The sequence below is a fragment of the Silurus meridionalis genome, chromosome 6 (assembly GCF_014805685.1).
Source record: "Silurus meridionalis isolate SWU-2019-XX chromosome 6, ASM1480568v1, whole genome shotgun sequence".
Lineage (NCBI taxonomy): Eukaryota > Metazoa > Chordata > Actinopteri > Siluriformes > Siluridae > Silurus > Silurus meridionalis.
The window spans coordinates 15666174-15685210 of NC_060889.1; the positions used below are offsets into that span (position 1 = coordinate 15666174).

At 39.1% G+C, this 19037-nt stretch overlaps 2 protein-coding genes and 1 non-coding gene across 3 annotated transcripts; all 3 read right to left on the reverse strand.

The window, feature by feature from the left end:
- Window positions 1-4046: 4046 nt before the first annotated feature.
- On the reverse strand, window positions 4047-8825 carry eif4a1a (eukaryotic translation initiation factor 4A1A). The gene is given in 12 exon segments (XM_046852174.1): window positions 4047-4499; window positions 4585-4664; window positions 4794-4883; window positions 5120-5257; window positions 5472-5615; window positions 5869-5978; window positions 6353-6521; window positions 6919-7058; window positions 7321-7368; window positions 7371-7452; window positions 7624-7669; window positions 8788-8825. Coding segments are annotated over 12 exon segments (1215 nt in total). The 5' UTR covers window positions 8811-8825; the 3' UTR covers window positions 4047-4354.
- On the reverse strand, window positions 6165-6306 carry LOC124388180. The gene has a single exon (XR_006926362.1). It is a non-coding gene; the product is annotated as a small nucleolar RNA SNORD10 (small nucleolar RNA).
- Window positions 8826-9550: 725 nt separating the features above from the next.
- senp3b (SUMO specific peptidase 3b) lies at window positions 9551-18558 on the reverse strand. The gene is made up of 11 exons (XM_046852826.1): window positions 18402-18558; window positions 16287-17018; window positions 16041-16193; window positions 14407-14518; window positions 14077-14224; window positions 13918-13965; window positions 11268-11345; window positions 10899-11036; window positions 10668-10751; window positions 10363-10413; window positions 9551-10162 (listed from the first exon to the last, which is right to left on the reverse strand). Exons 2-11 carry the CDS (start codon window positions 16978-16980, stop codon window positions 10052-10054), a joined length of 1617 nt encoding a protein of 538 aa, XP_046708782.1. The 5' UTR covers window positions 16981-17018; window positions 18402-18558; the 3' UTR covers window positions 9551-10051.
- Between the last annotated feature and the right edge of the window lie 479 nt (window positions 18559-19037).

Genomic DNA, 19037 nt, shown 5'->3' on the forward strand with positions numbered 1-19037 from the left:
CACTGTCCATTTAACCTTTTCTTACCACAACCCTTAACTGCTTGTCTGCCCCCTAGTGGGCTTTATTATAGTGACCGTTCGTGACTTTTATAAACCAGAATAGATTGTTTTTTTTGTTTTTACACAGGCTGCAACTGTATAGCCTAAACTGATACCAGAATTAACTTGACTATCAAATAATAAAAAAATTTATTCTCTCCATGGTGGGTGGTTGAATGGGTTCCCATATAACTTCTTCTTCTGGCTGCTCCCATTAGGGGTCGCCACAGCAGATCATCCGTCTACATACTAATCTGTCCTCTACATCTACCTCTTTTAACCCAACTACCTGCATGTCTTTCCTCACCACATCCATAAACATCCTCCTTGGCCTTCCTCTATTTCTCCTTCCTGGTGGCTCCATCCTCAGCATTTTCCTACTGATATACCCCATGTCCCTCCTCTGCACATGTCCAAACCATCCCAATCGAGCCTCCCTCACCTTGTCTCCAAAACATCCTACATGCGCTGTCCCTCTAATAAACTAATTTCTAATCCTGTCCATCCTCGTCACTCCCAACGAAAACCTCAACATCTTCAGCTCTGCTACCTCCAGCTCCACCTCCTGTCTTTTACTCAATGTCACTGTCTCTAAACCATACAACATCGCAGATCACACCAGAGTCCTATAAACTTTCCCTTTCACTCTTGCAGATACTCTTCTATCACAAATCACTCCTGCTATCACTCTTTTTCACCCACTCCACCCTGCCTGCACTCCTTTCTTCACTTCTCTAACACACTCTCCATTACTTTGCACTGTTGACCACAGGTACTTAAAGATACCTTTCCCCTGTAGTTACTGCAGGTCTGCACATCTCCCTTATTTTTTAAAGATCAGTACCAGCACACTCCTTCTCCATTCCTCAGGCATCTTCGCACCTTCCAAAATTTTGTTTAACAATCTTGTTAAAAACTCCACTGCATCTCTTCGAAACATCTCAATGCTTCTACCGATATGTCATCTGGTCCAACCAACTTTCCACTCTTCATCCTCTTAATAGCTCGCTCTCACTTTACTTACCTTACTAATCCTATCCACTTCCTGCTTCACCATCTCCACACCATCCAACCTTCTCTCTCTTATTTTCCTCATTCATCGGCTGTTTAAAATACTCCCTCCATCTTCTCAACACACTTTTTACAAATCAACACATTTCCATCTCCATCCTTTATTGCTCTAACTTGCAGCACATCCTTCCCAGCTCGGTCCCTCTGTCTGGTCAATCAGTATAAATCCTTTTCTCCTTCCTTCATGTCCAACCTCTCATACAGCTCCTCGTATGCCTTTTCCTTGGCTTTCGCCACATCCCTCTTTACCTGCTGCCACATCTCCTTGTACTCCTGCCTACTTTTCTCATTACTCTGTGGATCCCAATTCTGTTTCGTCGACCTCTTTCTCCTTATGCTTTCCTGCACTTCCTCATGCCACCAACACATCTCTTTATCTTCCTTTCTATTTCCAGATGTCACACTAAGTACCTTTCTAGTTGCCCAATCATTCTGCACCTCTTCACCACCACTGAGCCTCTGTCTGACCTCTTCCCTGAACCTCACACTACACTCTTCCTCCTTCAGTTTCCACCATCTTATTCTTCTTTCAGGCCTCACTCTCCTCCTCTTCTTCTTCACCTCCAAAACCATTCTACAGACCACCATCCGATGCTGTCTAGCTACACTGTCCCCCGCCAACACCTTACAGTCTCCAATCTCCTTCAGGTTGCATCTCCTACATAGAACATAGTCCACCTGTGTGCACCTTCCTCCACTCTTATACATCACCCTATGATCCTCCTTCTTCTTAAAATATGTGTTCACCACTGCCATTTCCATCCTTTTAGCAAAATCTACCACCATCTGCCCTTCCACATTCCTCTCCTTAAAACCATACCTACCATCACCTCCTCATCACCTCTGTTCCCTTCACCTACATGCCCATTAAAGTCTGTCCCAATCACCAATCATTCTTTCGCAGGTACACCATCTACCACTTCATCTAATTCACTCCAGAATCTTTCCTTCTCCTCCATCTCACAGCCAACTTGTGGAGCATAGGCACTGATGACATTTATCATCACCCCTTCAACTTCCAGAAACTTCACTACACTCTTACTGTACTCTTCCTTCAGAATCACCCCTACACCATTTTTCTTTCCACCCACAGCATAATAAAAAAGTTTAAATCCACCTCCAATGTTCCTGGTCTTACTTCCTTTCCACTTGGTCTCCTGAACACACATCGGCCTTTCTCCTCTCTATCATATGAGGTAACTCTCTTCTTCACCAGTCATAGTACCAAAATTTAAAGTTCCAATCCAAACCTCCACTCTTCTACACTTCTCCTTTCTCTGCTGTCTCTGTAGAAGTCTTCCTCCTCTTTGTCTCCTCCTTCAGCCAACAGTAGCCCAATTTCCACACTGGTGGCTACCAATACCTGTGGGGGTCATTGGTAACTCGGGCCTCGACCGATCCGGTATGATTCGTGATCCGCATATTTGATTTGGCACATTTTAAGCTGGATTCCCTTCTTAACGCAATCCTGCCCATTTATCCGGGCTGAGTGCGCACTGGCTGTGTTTCCATATAACTACTTCTCAGTAGAAAATATATCTGGTGTGTTGTCCAGCAAGAGACACAACACAGCAAATTTGTTTAATCTTTAACACACTTGAGTAAACTGATCAGACATCCACTTTTAAAATCACCTTCAATCTCTGAAAATCTACAAGCTAAAGGCCATCTTGATATGCGAGGTTTAGATTGTATGAAATGCAAAATCACAAACCTGTATGTTATGACTTGTGACCTCAGCAACCAGTGTTTGACATGCCTTTATTTATCCTGTCTACCATCTACACAGCATTCATTTCTATAATTAAAACTAATCAAGGTAAAACAGCATTCCTCCTGCATGTGACGTCATTACAGCATGCCCCAAGCTTACACCAGCAAATTTATTCATCACTAGTATCACATGAATAGTCAGCATGGAAAAGAAAACATCCAAAAAGGTTTGCATGGTCAGTATTTACTTCAACTAAAATACTAACGATTTGGACGGACAGCACCATGTCCTAAATATTTTGTCCCATCAAATGTGATCAGTTTTTATGCTTACAACCTGTATGAGTCGGAGTTTTCCACTAGATAAAGTGGACTGCTTGTTTTGTACCAAACTTTTATTAGGCTTAGAGACTATACCTTGGCATGGTGCCTCAAAGGACTCCCAAGAAAACGTGTTTGACTAGATAAAAAGAAATACCTTTATTTAAGAAATTAAAATAAATACTATACAGAATCCAATGTAGAAAAAGTTTAATACATGGCTTCTGTCTGAAAAAGGTTATCACATTTTAATAAATTCATTTAAAAAAACAGCACTGAGCAATGTAAACTGCACAGCCAAACCTCCGCTCCCACTTCACAAGACAGGTTTCTTTAAACCAGGAAAAAAAAAAAAAAAATTCGTTAGAAGCTCTACATAATCATTTGTGGTTTGGTCCTTTAAAAAGACCCCTCCAATCTCTTTTGGTGAGGTAGGTTACTGGAGCAACACTCCTCAATACAGGACGTACACAAAATCTATACAATACACTATGGGGTGATAATGTCCCAACACCGAGCCGTGTGTGGCATGGGTGAAACAAGAAACGTCCTTAAAAAGACAATGCTACTGCAAAATGGCACTATACAAGTTAAGATGTAAAAACCATGTCCGGCAACAACGCTTATTAATTTAGAAATGTTTCTAACAAATGTGATGGCAGTGTTTTTGTTCAAGCACTACAAGAGGGGAAAACAAAGCACAAAAGCTCACACTCCACCCTGAAAGCACAGAAGATTTAACACTTTGAATGCAAGACAGATCTTTGTCCAAATACCTGGCTGAGCAAGATGAGAATTTTACACTCATCATTGTAAGTTCAGCCATACTTTTCCATAAACTATTAGAGCAGCCACAATGTATGGCATAATGGCATGTCAAATAAACAGGTCCACTTCAACCATTTGGTGCTCAGCTCTTTAGTCAATAGATACAAATATACAGAACAATAAAATAAGTGGATGGAACATGTCAGAGGGATAGCATCACTGCACAAGGCTCACTCCAATTTAACCAATCATTGTTAAATGCTAAAAAGAACACTCAAGAAAGTCTTTTCAAAGTCACACATAAGGCATATTTATGTCTTTCTGTGTACAATGATAATTGTTTGGGCAATGTTGTGGATTTAGAGGGGAAAGGAGCATGTACAAGTCCAGATATATAGGAGACAAAGAAATGAAATGGGAGAAGAATAGTGGGAAGATGGTTTTAGATCAAGTCAGCCACATTCATTGGCATTTCTTCCACAGTGGTGTTGTAGAAGGTCTCAATGTCCCGGAGTGTGCGCTTGTCATCCTCAGTCACCATGTTGATAGCGACACCCTTTCTGCCAAAACGACCACCACGCCCAATTCTAAACAAAATAAAATCATGGTTAGATCCTACAAATCACTTTATTAAAAATATATTTTTGGACCGGTGCTGTGCTCATTACTTGCCTGTGGATGTAATTCTCCCGGTTTGTGGGCAAGTCGTAGTTGATGACCAGAGAAACCTGCTGCACATCAATGCCACGAGCCTGGAGGACAAAGAGTATTAATTTTAAAAATGCATTTCAGCACCACATTGCATATGGCAGGCTTTTAAAAAGTTTGCTTACATGTTATAAGCATTACTATCCATTAACTAACTTAACAGACAAACCTACCAGCAGGTCAGTGGTGATTAGGACACGACTGGAGCCAGAGCGAAACTCCTTCATAATTAAATCTCGCTCCTTCTGATCCATGTCTCCATGCTAAAGAAGAAGAAAAAAAAAAAAGCCAGCTCATGGTTAGTAAAACAGTTCCAAATATATCTGTGTCCATAGCATGAAACAGTCTTCTGCTCACTGTACTGAGTAGACTGGGATGAATATGGACTGCATTTTTTCTTCCCTTAACAGATATAGAACAATGTGCCACTTACAGACACTGCCTTGCCCAGTTGTTAAGGGGGGTGGGAGTTCTTATACACAGGTGAGAATTTACTTACCAAAGCAGACACTGTAAAGTCTCTAGCATGCATTTTCTCAGTCAGCCAGTCCACCTTCCGGCGAGTGTTAATGAAGATAACAGCTTGAGTGATAGTCAACGTCTCATACAGGTCACAAAGTGTGTCCAACTTCCATTCCTAAGACACGATTAAAGGGAGCCAGTTACACAATATGCCAAGTGTTAAGTGAAAAAACAAGTCACTAAATCCTCTAAAAACTTAAATATCTTAAACAGTAACCAGTCCACCTAGATTAAATCAGACCACGTGTGCAATGACAAGTTATGTACACCAGATGGCGCCTTTTAGCTTTACATTCTTACACTGCAGAAGTTATCATAAATTCATTTACCTCCCTCTCCACATTAATGTAGAACTGACGAATACCCTCTAGGGTCAGCTCTTCCTTCTTCACCAAGATCCTAACGGGATCTCGCATAAACTTTGTAGTGACATCCAGCACCTCTTGAGGCATGGTGGCTGACAACAGAATCACCTGCAGGAAAATATACACCTTTTAGCACAACTGAAACTTGTTTTTAATTATTTAATCAAGCAAAAATACAATGGAACAATGAAATGTCAACTGCTTTATAGTCGTGATAAGGGACAGAGGGGACCCAGTCACTGTGGAGAACAGCAGGAATACTATACCAAAGAACTTTTTTCCCTCCACAGCAAAGGTGGCTAGGGGGAGAGGGATCTTTGGCCATCAAAGATCATAATGAGTGTTTGTACATAATTTTTACCTGAATGTCAGTGGATAGCTTCTGGAAAATCTCATAAATTTGGTCCTTGAACCCTCTGCTCAGCATCTCATCAGCTTCATCCAAGGCAAACATCTTAATGTATTTGGGAGCTGATAAAAAGAGAACACCCATGTTTAATGAAATCTTCCACCAAGACAATATAACCTGTAAATAAATTAATAGCAAACTGAAAATATGCTGGACTAGGTTAAACAACGCTGAATCTGCTAACCAATAAAAACCATCATGGTCAACTACTCAAATCATTATAATACTCAATGCAAAATATGGGCAATGCTGTGTTCAGGTCAGTGAAGTCAGATCATGCCTCCAGAGATCCATGAACCCTGTTCACATCTCAACAGAACGTAGAGATGTGGCAGAGGAACACAGGAAACTCTGGAGTCAGTTGACACGCATGGGGATCATCATTACAGCTTTCACGCCCTCAGATATGAATTAGACTGTTGTAACAGATGCTTACAAAGATATCGTCGGTTAAGCATGTCAAAGACTCGCCCAGGGGTTCCAACCACAATGTGGGGCACATCAGCCTGGAGCTTCTGCACCTCGTTACGGACATTGGTGCCACCAATGCAGGCATGGCAGGTACCACCCATGTAGTCTCCTAGGGCAAGAACCACCTTCTGGATCTAAAGTACAGAGAAATCAGTTAAATACAGCATTTTCTGTAATCCATATGGACCAAGTCAAGCTCATAAAAATGTTAAACATTTGGATCAATGTTGCCAAGTTTGTGTATAGCACCCAGTTGGTTGCTATACACAAACTTAGCACCATTGAGCCAAATACTAGAGGTCAAGGACATGAGCTAATGAGCCAGAGCAAAATAGGCCCATTGCAGTCTCATTCTTGAGCGACAGAAATGAACAAGGAGACTGATTTTCCCCACAGATATAAAAAGATATCACTGAGACACTACCATGCCTAACAAATAAGACAGATCTACATTTCTAATCAAGTGCTCAGTGCATGCAGAAGTGTAACAATGTATGCAAATTATAAAAATTACTATGCACCGAGTCTTACCTGCTGAGCAAGCTCTCTGGTTGGAGCCAGGACCATAGCTTGCGTGGCCTTAAGCTCTATATCAATCTGTTGCAGGATGGAGATAGCAAAGGTGGCCGTCTTCCCTGTTCCAGACTGAGCCTGAGCGATGACATCATAACCTGCACAAATACATTTTGGTAATTATTTTGCCAAAGAAGCCTTCCAAAGTCAAAAGGCCTTTTCATTCTGTGCCCATAGCATGAAACAGTCTTATGCTCACGGTACTGAGTAGACTGGGATGAATACAGGCTGCATTTGCTCTTCCCTTACCAGATATAGAACAATGTGCCACAGACAGACACAGTCTTGCCCAGTTGCTAAGGGTGGCAGAAGACCAAATAGCACTATTCCAATAAAACAAGATCGTTCCAAAATACATACCCTTAATGCAAGGGAGAATTGCCCTCTGCTGAATGGCAGAAGGTTTTCAAAACCATAGGCATATATCCCCCTGAGAAGGTTCTCACGCAATTTCATGTCATCAAAGCTGTCGACAATCTCCTTCCAATTTCCCTAAAAAGACAAAAAAATCCTTAGCACAATGCATGCATGAAGCAGGAAAAGAACTAGTAAAAAAAACTGGAGCTATACTGGCAACCAATTAATGAATGCGTATGAAACACTAGCATTTAAAGCTACAGATTAAATTAAATAAATAAATGTTAAATACGGTATTTAACCCACCTCAATGACTCCATCAGGCTCCATGCCCTCGGGACCATTGTCTCTACTGGGTAAAAAAAAAAAAAAGGAGAAAAAAATTAGGTATTTCTAATCTATTCGTTCCAGTTCTTATAACTGGTTCGACATTAGCGAGACCAGAGAGAAGCGCAAATCCAGGAGTGCGAGAGCCACGAAATGGAGGAACACGTGAGACACGTCGCAGGTTCTGCAGAAGGCCCCTTCATGCCAAAAACCAGTTTCAGCAGAAGGGTTTTTGGGCCTCGTTGTATAATTAGTAGTAAAAAAAAACCCACACGATCGTTTTATAAATCAGATCACTGCCATTTTATAGTTAATGTAAACCCGTAGCGTACAAATGGAGAAAACTTAGCTATGCTAACACTTCGATCATGAACACGCGATCAGACTCGTTTAAATAATATTTTACGCCTAAATGAATGAAAATCGGGAAAACTATCAAACAGTTGAATTTGTGATGACTAAGTGAACACGGTGTTAAACCGAGGTGGGGCTGGGTGAGGTTGCGGCCTACACTCCCCCGCACTAACGGACACTTCTCCATTGTCTAGCCGGTAGGCCATGTGCACGAGGCTCAAGGTTTTCGCGATACTTTTCTAATCCTAGTTAACACGAGGCAGATTGATGAACAAATCGCACGATATGATACCAGAGAGCATCGCAGCCCTTTTCCCTCGCGTCAAATGTCGGGAGAAAGTGACTGATTAACCTTCGAGAAGTAAAGTCACGAGGCGACCATGTGGATGAGGCCGTGCCGGCATCTAGCATAAAGTGTTAGCATTCGGCTAGCGACCCGGCAGATTTTAATTTTCCGTTAACCTCACACTGAACTGTTTTTACCTACATATATAGACCAGTGATGATTAGACACGTTGTACAAGTTTTAAAACGCACGAAAATAATAAAGGCTAAAACAAATTTGCGTTTTATGCCAAACCGCGGCCTTCTTCCGTCCATGCTGCTGAGTTAGCAAGCCTACTAAGGGCCACGCCGCCAGAACCTTCGAATTAGTCTGAATTTATCCGAAGCAAAACTCGAATAATCGCTTTAGTTCTTTCGCGTATAAGCAGTATTAATACATTTAAACCAACAGTTAATACATTTAAACCTATTTAAAATGCTTGGTGTATTAAGCGATTCACTCACCTATGTTCATGTTCAGTCGTCATGATTACAATGAAAGATAGAAGGGCGGAAACGTTCTTAATACTGGGCTGTGTCACGGCTTGAAGAATTTTCATTGGAGCATTCGCCTGTCATCAAACCTAGGCTTGGCGCCTATTGGCTGAATACTACGTCGCAGTAAAATAGTTACTGTGACATCACCAGCCAAAGAAGTCCGGCCCAAAATGTAGGCGGGACTTCTATGGCCTCACAGTAAACGTTGACTCAATGATTTCCGACAAACGTTGAATTGCAAAACTATAGTATTATAGCATTAAATAATTTATAAAATAATGATGTCGTATGTATATTATATATATTTGTGTATGTATATATATATATATATAGAGAGAGAGAGAGAGAGAGAGAGAGAGCGCTAGCTAGCTTGCTTGCTTTATGGTCAGGCAATTGAAAGTTGAATACTAATCAGAGTGCAAGGTATTTCGATTAACTTAAAATAATATGTCTGTACTAATAAAAATGTTGAAATAATAATTTGACTATCAATTATACTAGGGCATTCCATTAAACTTAGAGGCACAAACCATAGATGAAATGATGATCGTCACAGTGGTTGTGAACACCACACAGGCATACAGGAGGATAAAAAAAAATAGACTGTGCTGTTTCACCCTTTAAACATCTCCATTTGATCATATTTTGTCATTTTAGAGATCTTCAAAAGTGGTCCAATTCAAATTACAAAAACAAATAAATTATAAAGCAGTGAAACAAACAATCTGCATATTTTCCACAAACTTGTAATACACAAACGTGATAAAGATAACAATATACAGTCAATAGTGATCAGACCAGGCCGACCCATTAGTTTACACAGGACATGGTTTATTGAAAAAAAATAAAAATAAAAGAAATATGATTATACTTGCACATTTGAGTAACATAACTTTTCTCAACATTTAATAAAAAGTCTCACTAGACCATTACAGATGATGAGAAAAATCCAAGAGCGGCATTCTAACCCTCCGGTGAAGCCTTTTACAAGAGTCCGAAAAGGCTGCTACCAAGATGTCAAATCTCAAAAAGGTAGCCATTAGAAAGAAAGAAAAACCTGGCCTCTGACAACCACAAGAAAAAATATCACTGATACAAAACAAAAATATTTAAAAAACTGGGTTTTTTATTAATGTGATATCCTGTTGTATAGTCTTTCTCTGCCTTTTGGGATGAAGGTTTTCAGCTGTTTCTTTTCCGCATCTCTTGCTGCATAACCCTCAAACAGTTATCACAGTGAGAGCTTGCAATGACAGAGCTCTTTGTACATAAGTCTTCTCAGTTTAGGCATATCCTGCTGACTGAAGCTGAATGGCTGCCCCAATGCCAGACACTTACAGTACTAGAATGAAGAAAAAGTGAAAGTTAGCAAGGTGACACAAAAGATGGTGCATTCATTCTGCTGACATATATTTACATTTTTACTCTTGCAAGTATTGAGGGTGGTTTCTAATGGTTTCTTTGTTTCTCTGGGATATGAAACAGCTTTAGAAAATTATACAAAAACACTGAGGAGTGTTGGAGAAGGTTTTCTTAACTTACCTGAAGGACAAAAGCTCCACAGTCGCTGTCATTATTCTGCCTTCCTACATTCTAAATACAAATACATTAATAAATTAACAGCTTGTAAAATTGACTATGTACAGGTCATTTGTCTGGTATCGGTAACACTTTACACCTACTGAATATGTATGTAAACTGATTTAGACAACTCACTTACACGCACTCGCTCACGCCTCACACACTCGCTCACATACACACATGCGCTCACACTCAATATAATTCTCAGAGTTTTGTACATAGAGGTTTCTGGTCAATTGTTCTATAAAACTGCAACTATGACTCACCATTTTGAAAAAGCCCCTCCACCCAGTGAGAAAATCTCTCTGCTGCTTTATAATAGCTTCTGCCTGGAGGTATTTAAAAATATGCTAAAAAGGGAAACAAAAAACAAGTGGATTTGAAAATACAAACTGTTTATATGTTAAATGCAAATTCATGTTAAATCATCCAATAGTGGAAAAATAAACACTATTTATAAAAAAAAAAAAAAAAAAAAAAAAAAGTCAAGCTCGGACCTTGGGACATCGCCGGTTAAGAGTTCGCTGAGAGTCAAAGTAAGTGATGAAACGTTGTTTGATGTCCACTGATACAAGTGACCAATGCACTTCCAGGTGAATGGGAATCAACAGAAGATCCTTGCTGAAGATATCAACCTAAAAGCAACAAATACAATACAACCTTACACACTTTAGGCCCAAATATAGAATTTATGCCAGGGGGTCTCTATGCCATCTGACTTTATCACAGAACAGACAAAACATCTAAAAAAAAAATTAAACAGCTAAATATCACTATTACCGTTTTAAATGGCTTACTAATTTTGTATTGATTTTTAATTCTCATGAATGTAATCCAAGACTGAGTAATGTCAAATGATGTCTTACATTTTTTGTCCACCGTTTTACTCCTTCATAACCTTTAGTTCGCAGCTTATCATAAAAGAAGCTGTTGAAGAAATGGACCTAAAATGCATGGGGGAGAAAAAAAAAAGTTTCTTAAAATTTTTGCACTTAAGGACTCTTTCACCTAATATACAACTCAAACCTCACTCAGTATAGCATTATATTACAAACTATCATATTTACAGTGAGGAAAATAAGTATTTGAACACCCTGCTATTTTGCAAGTTCTCTTTCTTCTGGGGTCTGAAATTGTCATTGTAGGTGCATGTCCACTGTGAGAGACATAATCAAAAAAAATAATAAAAATCCAGAAATCACAATATATGATTTTTAAACTATTTATTTGTATGATACAGCTGCAAATAAGTATTTAAACACCTGCATATCAGCTAGAATTCTGACAATCAAAAACCTGTTAGTCTGCCTTTAAAATGTCCACCTCCACTACATTTATTATCCTAAATTAGATGCACCTGTTTGAGGTTGTTAGCTGCATAAAGACACCTGTCCACCCCATACAATCAGTAAGAATCCAACTACTAACATGGCCAAGACCAAAGAGCTGTCCAAAGACACTAGAGACAAAATTGTACACCTCCACAAGGCTGGAAAGGGATACGGGGAAATTGCCAAGCAGCTTGGTGAAAAAGGTCCACTGTTGGAGCAATCATTAGAAAATGGAAGAAGCTAAACATGACTGTCAATCTCCTCGGACTGGGGCTCCATGCAAGATCTCACCGTGGGGTCTCAATGATCCTAAGGAAGGTGAGAAATCAGCCCAGAACTACACGGGAGGAGCTGGTCAATGACCTGAAAAGAGCTGGGACCACCGCTTCCAAGGTTACTGTTGGTAATACACTAAGACGTCATGGTTTGAAATCATGCATGGCACGGAAGGTTCCCATGCTTAAACCAGCACATGTCCAGGCACTTCTTAAGTTTGCCAATGACCATTTGGATGATCCAGAGGAGTCATGGGAGAAAGTCATGTGGTCAGATGAGACCAAAATAGAACTTTTGGGTCATAATTCCACTAAACGTTTTTGGAGGAAGAAGAATGATGAGTACCATCCCAAGAACACCATCCCTACTGTGAAGCATGGGGTGGTAGCATCATGCTTTGGGGTGTTTTTCTGCACATGGGACAGGGCGACTGCACTGTATTAAGGAGAGGATGACTGGGGCCATGTATTGCGAGATTTTGGAGAACAACCTCCTTCCCTCAGTTAGAGCATTGAAGATGGGTCGAGGCTGGGTCTTCCAACATGACAATGACCCGAAGCACACAGCCAGGATAACCAACGGGTGGCTCTGTAAGAAGCATATCAAGGTTCTGGCGTGGCCTAGCCAGTCTCCAGACCTAAACCCAATAGAGAATCTTTGGAGGGAGCTCAAACTCCGTGTTTCTCAGCGACAGGCCAGAAACCTGACTGATCTAGAGAAGATCTGTGTGGAGGAGGGCCAAAATCCTCCTGCAGTGTGTGCAAACCTGGTGAAAAACTACAGGAAACGTTTGACCTATGTAACTGCAAACAAAGGCTACTGTACCAAATATTAACATTGACTTTCTCAGGTGTCAAAATACTTATTTGCAGCTGTATCATACAAATAAATAGTTTAAAAATCATATATTGTGATTTCTGGATTTTTTTTTTAGATTATGTCTCTCACAGTGGACATGCACCTACGATGACAATTTCAGACCCCTCCATGATTTCTAAGTGGGAGAACTTGCAAAATAGCAGGGTGTTCAAATACTTATTTTCCTCACTGTACAAGGTGGTGCCCAGGAAATGATTTCTCATCATTATTTCTGTTTCAGTGAATGAGAATATAAATATAAAACGTACTGATATTGCAAATGTAAATGTTCTCATCATTAATTATCAGCTGAAACATGCTCCTGGCAGTCTAGAGATTCCTTTGTCTAATATTAGGCATCTGTTTAATGCAGTTCATAAATGTTCCACAAATACACAAATGCTTAATTTCTGTGTAGGTGGAAAATATAATTTTACAGAGTGTAGTGGAATTTCCTCTTTTACACCTCAGAATGGGTTGGTGTTGAGACAAGTTTGTCTCCTGGATCAGACTCATGTATTCTGATCCACAGGCCTTAGTTACAATAAGAAATATTAATTCATTGGTATCAGTATTTTGCCTCTTTACCATTTGTTTAAAAGACAAGACAGAGCTAGCCTTATTATGTTCAACTGCAATAGAAACCCTGGCTGTGGCTCTTTATTTTAACGCTTATATCATGGGTAAACAGAAATTTAGGGTAAAATTGGTCTCTATTTAAGTGGACAACCTTTTTCTAAATAACTCTAAACCACCCAAACCATCTTTGTTTCCATGTCCAGTCTGTTGGCCAAATATCTGGATAGAAATTACATTAAATAATGGTAATAATATTTTGGGTAGTTGTTGTAGCAAGAGAGAGTTCTTATTAAAGAATAGATTTTTTAATAACATTTGAATGCAGATTCCAGTTGGCATTATATAAAGTAATTTTCATAAAGCGGACTGTACAAACCCCCAGGTCCATGGATTCCATCCATTTCTTTTTTTATATTCTTATATTCAAAAGAGTTACTGGAAATAATGGAAAAGTATTTTCATGAATCATCACCTTGTCAGGTACTGAATCCATTACAAGGTCTCCATACATGTTCATAACCTGAAAAAAATGTACATGGTATTCCTTGAGATGATGTGAGGGAATATACAAGTGTGTAAATTTTGAACATTTTATTAAATAAATATATATTACTATAGAAATGCACTATACCTGGTCATTGAGCCAGTTCTGTCCATACAGAGTGCTCAGATCATCCATTGTGAGAACATGGCGCTTGTAGTTAACGCTGAACCCACGTACCATGCTCGTACCTGGGGACCTCTGGTAGGACTGGATTATCTGGTGCACCTCTGCTTTTCTGAAATGACCATGTGTTCATTTGTAATAAATCACTCGTGCAGTGTGAAAAAACTACAATAAGTATATGTACTTGAATTCACTCAATAAATCTAGCTGGTATCTTAGAAAAACAACTCCCCCTCCCCCCATACATTCACTTGTGTATGAATTGTGAGACCATTAAAGTTTGTTCAGCTATACCTGTAAGGTTGAGAGAAGCTCTCACTGAAGATCTCCTGCAGTTGCTCCACTATATCATCAGTGTGTATTGGGATCAGACTGCCATATTTATGGAGGGACTCATCCAAAATGCCTGGTAGAGGATTTATAAATGTTTTACAAATATATAATTCCATACAATTAAAAAATATAATTCCATAAAAAGTCTGAATACCCTTAAACTAAACGTAGAAAGACAAGACATTATAGCTGTTCAGTTTTACCGATGCTTTTTTACAGTAACAAGACACCTAAAATGTATTATAGAGGTACATATACATCCAAAAACCAGAGGGTTTGCAAACTTTGCCCACTTGATTATACATTTAAGAAAGACCGGCCTGAAATGGCAAGTTTTTTCCAGGTATTTAAAATAGCAAAATGATGCTACCAATTACATTTAGCCATCTGTTCCCTTTTGTCCCAACTACAGAAAATGAAGTGAATTTTTTTTTTTGGAGGGGGGGAAACTACCACATTTTCTGGGAAAAGGGATGGCATACATTTTCTCCATATAATGAGTTGAGTAATATGAATAAAAAAACTGAGGCAAATTATTTAAATAAGAAATGTACTATACACTGGACATTGTGTTTCCCAGAGGACCATTATTACTGATGCATCACCTGCTAAACTCTGGAGTGCTCTGGACAGGTAAACACAAAATGTGCTGCAGACTGAAGAAAAAAATGGAGGAACTGGGAGAAAACGGTGAGGGGCGAGAAGAAGATTCATGTTGAAGCTTGTTTCCGCCACAACTTTATTTTCTCGCAATTGCGACTCGATTTCTCGCAATGTCTCACAATTCTGACTTTTTTTAGCCAATTGGGCAGTGCCAGAAAACGTGCATCGTATAAAACTGAGCTTTGGATCTCTCCCTCGAAGGAGGAGACGGAACAAGACAGATGAAACAGAGGAGCCTCGTTGAATGTAGTGAGAATTGAAAGAAAAAAGTCAGAATTATGAGGTAAAGAAAATTCAGAATTACAAGGAGAAAAAAAGTTTTACGTAGTTTATGAAGAAAAATGAAGTTGCAATTGCGAGAAAATACTAATAGGAATTAGGCAAACTTTTTTTAATGTGGCGAAAAAGAGAAAACGAAAAAGAAAAGTTTGGGATCATTTCAAACTAAAACAAAGAAAAACAGTACAGTGCGTTTACCTTTTTTTATTTACAGTAATCTGAAATTAATTTTTATTTATATATTTGTATTTTGATGTAATTATGGCAATTAAATGCACTAAATGGGTTTAGTTTTCACAAACAGATATTCTTATATGCAATTTTCAGAAATAAAATTTAAATTTTTTCTAAAAAGGAAACAAATTACTTGTTAATTTTAAGAGACCCGTCTTATTTTCTCTTGTGTATTTAGTATTGCTCTTAAATAAAGAAAAAGTACTTATATTCAATTACTAGATTAATCGGTGGAAAACCGGTAAAATACACAATGACTAAAATAACCGATAGTTGTTGGAGATCAAGAGGACTTTTTTATTAAAATTGAATTGAAGTGATGGATAAACAATTTTTCAATGTACAAGTAGTAAATGCATTTTAAAGACAGGATATTATTAGATTTGCTGCCAGTGGGTTTACTGAATAGAAATATTTACCTTGGACACAGGACACATGCTCTTTTGTAAGGGCCATCTCCATTCTTTGCATGGAAACTGAGGGAAAATCTTGCCTTTCACTGTTCCCAACACTGACTGCTGTGCTTGACTGGGAAATGCCATGATACCCATTCAAATCACTAAATGAAGCATCTGAAATGAGATCAACACCATTTTATGAGGAACTACATGGATAAGAAAGGTGCTGATAAATGTCATTTGGACTTCATGAAATATTAAACTTACCTGTCTCAATTTCATTTGCACTCTGTGCTGTTAGTCTTGAGCTGTTCAACCCTGGGTCCCGCCTCTGCCTGCTTGGATAAAGATTATACTGACGCCACCGCCTTGCTCGTCTATACCCAAGTGTGCCAACCCACTGTGCCCGCTGCCGCCATGATTTCCAATTCTGAGCAAGCCGAAAGCGAAGTCGTGTTGAGGCTCGAAGCTTCCTCCACCGCTTCAGCCTCTGCTGCCTGAGGCCAAGAAGCCGAGCCCAGAGGGGTCTCTCATGGACATCCATGACTTCGGGTTTGTCTTGCTCCTTATTCGAAGGTGAAAAGTTCTGGTAGTAATGGGCCATTTGTGGCAACGACTCATGTGGCTCATGCCAGTCCCCCATTCCTTCCTCCTCCTCTACTGGAGCACATTCAGAACTGATCTCCTCACCTTCCTCCAAGTGGTCCTCTTCTAAGTCTTCCTCCTCTTCTTCATCAAATCCATCCTCTTCATCCATCTCATCAGTCTCTATATATTCTCCAGTCCACCCCCTTTCTTTTTGACCTACTTTGAAGTCCATAGCACTTTGGGCATTAGGAGGAGAATCAGGGCCCAACAGGTGACCTCCTGCCATACCTCCACCACTGCTCTCATGGCTCACAGTTAAGGAGAGCTCACCCTGCCAGCGGTTTGGAACCAAGCTTGTCCCGCTGTCCCTCATGGTCCACGGGCACCCTGCCACCTGCGCCAGCTCGCCGTCTGCAACAGGCATAGATGCACAAAGCCTCATTGGGTAAATGAAATGATAAAACAATATAAAATAGAGCAGAATGCAATGAAATAGGACTGGCTGAGTGACACTAAAGTTTCCTTCTGATGATGGATCCAAAATGTAAATATCAATACTGTTTGCTTATTTTTTTTAAGCACTGAATGTCACAAATATAATTTTGCTTTCAAAACAAATCACAAATTAATAATTTATAGTTTTTCCTATTTTATATACACATGCAGACTGTTATTTAATACAAACAAGTATTTGTATGGTACGGTACTAATTTAAATTTTTTTTTTTAGTATGTGTATGTGTATTTTTAGTATTTAGTATAGTATGTGCGAGACAACATTGTGGGTGTACTGAAGTACTGAAGGCAGTGATTTTATTCACAATACCTCCAAGTACATTTTACACACACATGTATACTTCAATCAATTACAAAACTGCAATATAGTTTAGTATAATTGTCATATAGTACTCTATCAATAATCACACATTTAAGACTGTGGTTTGTTTTTTTTAACCTGAGATGTTACTGCTTTGGGAATTTCCTGGTTATAACCAAATAAATCAGGATGTGTGACAAAATGATTTATTGCAGACTTTATGCACAGATCCGGGAAGTCTGCAGAATAAAATTAAGAGGCACTCTTTCCCATAGTACTAAAAAATACATTTATTTAAAATAATAAGACATTTAAAAAAAATACACATATAAAAAATGTAATATTGTTGTCAAAGTAGAACAGCTTTTTTTTTACATTTTAAATTTAATAATTAAACTCAATTATTTTTTAAAGCCCTTTTAATCCCCCAGATCAATATGAAAACTAACAGTATATAAAATGTTATGAAGCTACAGAGTCCTTACAGAGATGAATTGTTAATTGGCTTCGACATGTTCGTATTGGTTTCAAATACAGCTTAATAATATAGCACTGGGGAAAAAATCATATCGTTGGACAGAACAAAGAGGAAAATATTACATGAAATAAAGCTGCTTGTGTGTGTGTGCTGAAGCACCTTGTGTAATTCACACGAACATACTAACAGGTTAGCATTTAGCCGCAGCCGAACATGTTTATGAACGTGTCTTCGGTCAGTGCGGCTCATGAAGAAATGACTGATATTTCACATGATGCTATGCAGGTTAAATAATCCCCCTGACTCCTGTTAGACATCCCTTTATAATCCGCGATATGTTTTTTTTTTTGTTCCTTCACTTACTAAAATGTGACGTTAATAAAGCGTGCATAATTAGCAGGCTAGGTGGCTAGCTGGCCTAAACACTTCTCATCACACCGTATCCTTTTTTTTATTTGTATTTTTTGCATTTGATTTATTCATATCGAGATAACACTCACCGTCCGAGTGCAGTTTTGTGTGATTTTCAGTAGATGGGTGTTAGCTGTGCGGTTCACTATATGTATTAGATTTGTCGCAGATTTGGTATGAGGAGAATTTCAGCCCTAATCAATGAAGCCCGTCGCCTTCTTTCAACGAAGCTATGACGCGCCTGTTGCCGAGCCTTTGTTGATGACGTCAGAAACGCACGCGCGCGCACGCACATGCACACACACAAGCCCCCCCCCTCGTTCTCTCTCTCCACGTTCCTCTAGAGGTGATAATGGTGTGTGTATGAGGCTGATTAAGATTTTGTTAAAAAAATCTTAACATCTTCCTTTTACTCCCAACATGCATGGATGGATGGATAGATCATAGATCATGCATGTTGGGAGTAAAAGGAAGAAAATAAATCAGGGATGGATAGATAGATAGATAGATAGATAGATAGATAGATAGATAGATAGATAGATAGATAGATAGATAGATAGATAGATAGATAGATAGAGCAACAAACTTGACTTGATTGATTTGACTAAGAATATTGACAAAAAATAGAGAGTAGACAATTTATTAAAAACTGCATCAAAAGTTTAGGACCATAGCCTTTAAAAATCTGTGCAAGAATATAGCTTTAATGTCATGATCTCCTGATG

Bases quoted from the DNA above. Each gene is read 5' to 3' on its own strand.
- senp3b (XM_046852826.1), bottom strand. From the start codon at position 16,980: ATGAGGGACAGCGGGACAAGCTTGGTTCCAAACCGCTGGCAGGGTGAG. The intron at 11,346-13,917 runs GTGATGATTCAT...CATGCATTTTAG, and splicing joins TGGATTCAGTACCTGACAAG to GTCCATTTCTTCAACAGCTT. The intron at 10,752-10,898 runs GTCCGAGCTTGA...TTCCCTTTTTAG, and splicing joins TTAACCGGCGATGTCCCAAG to CATATTTTTAAATACCTCCA.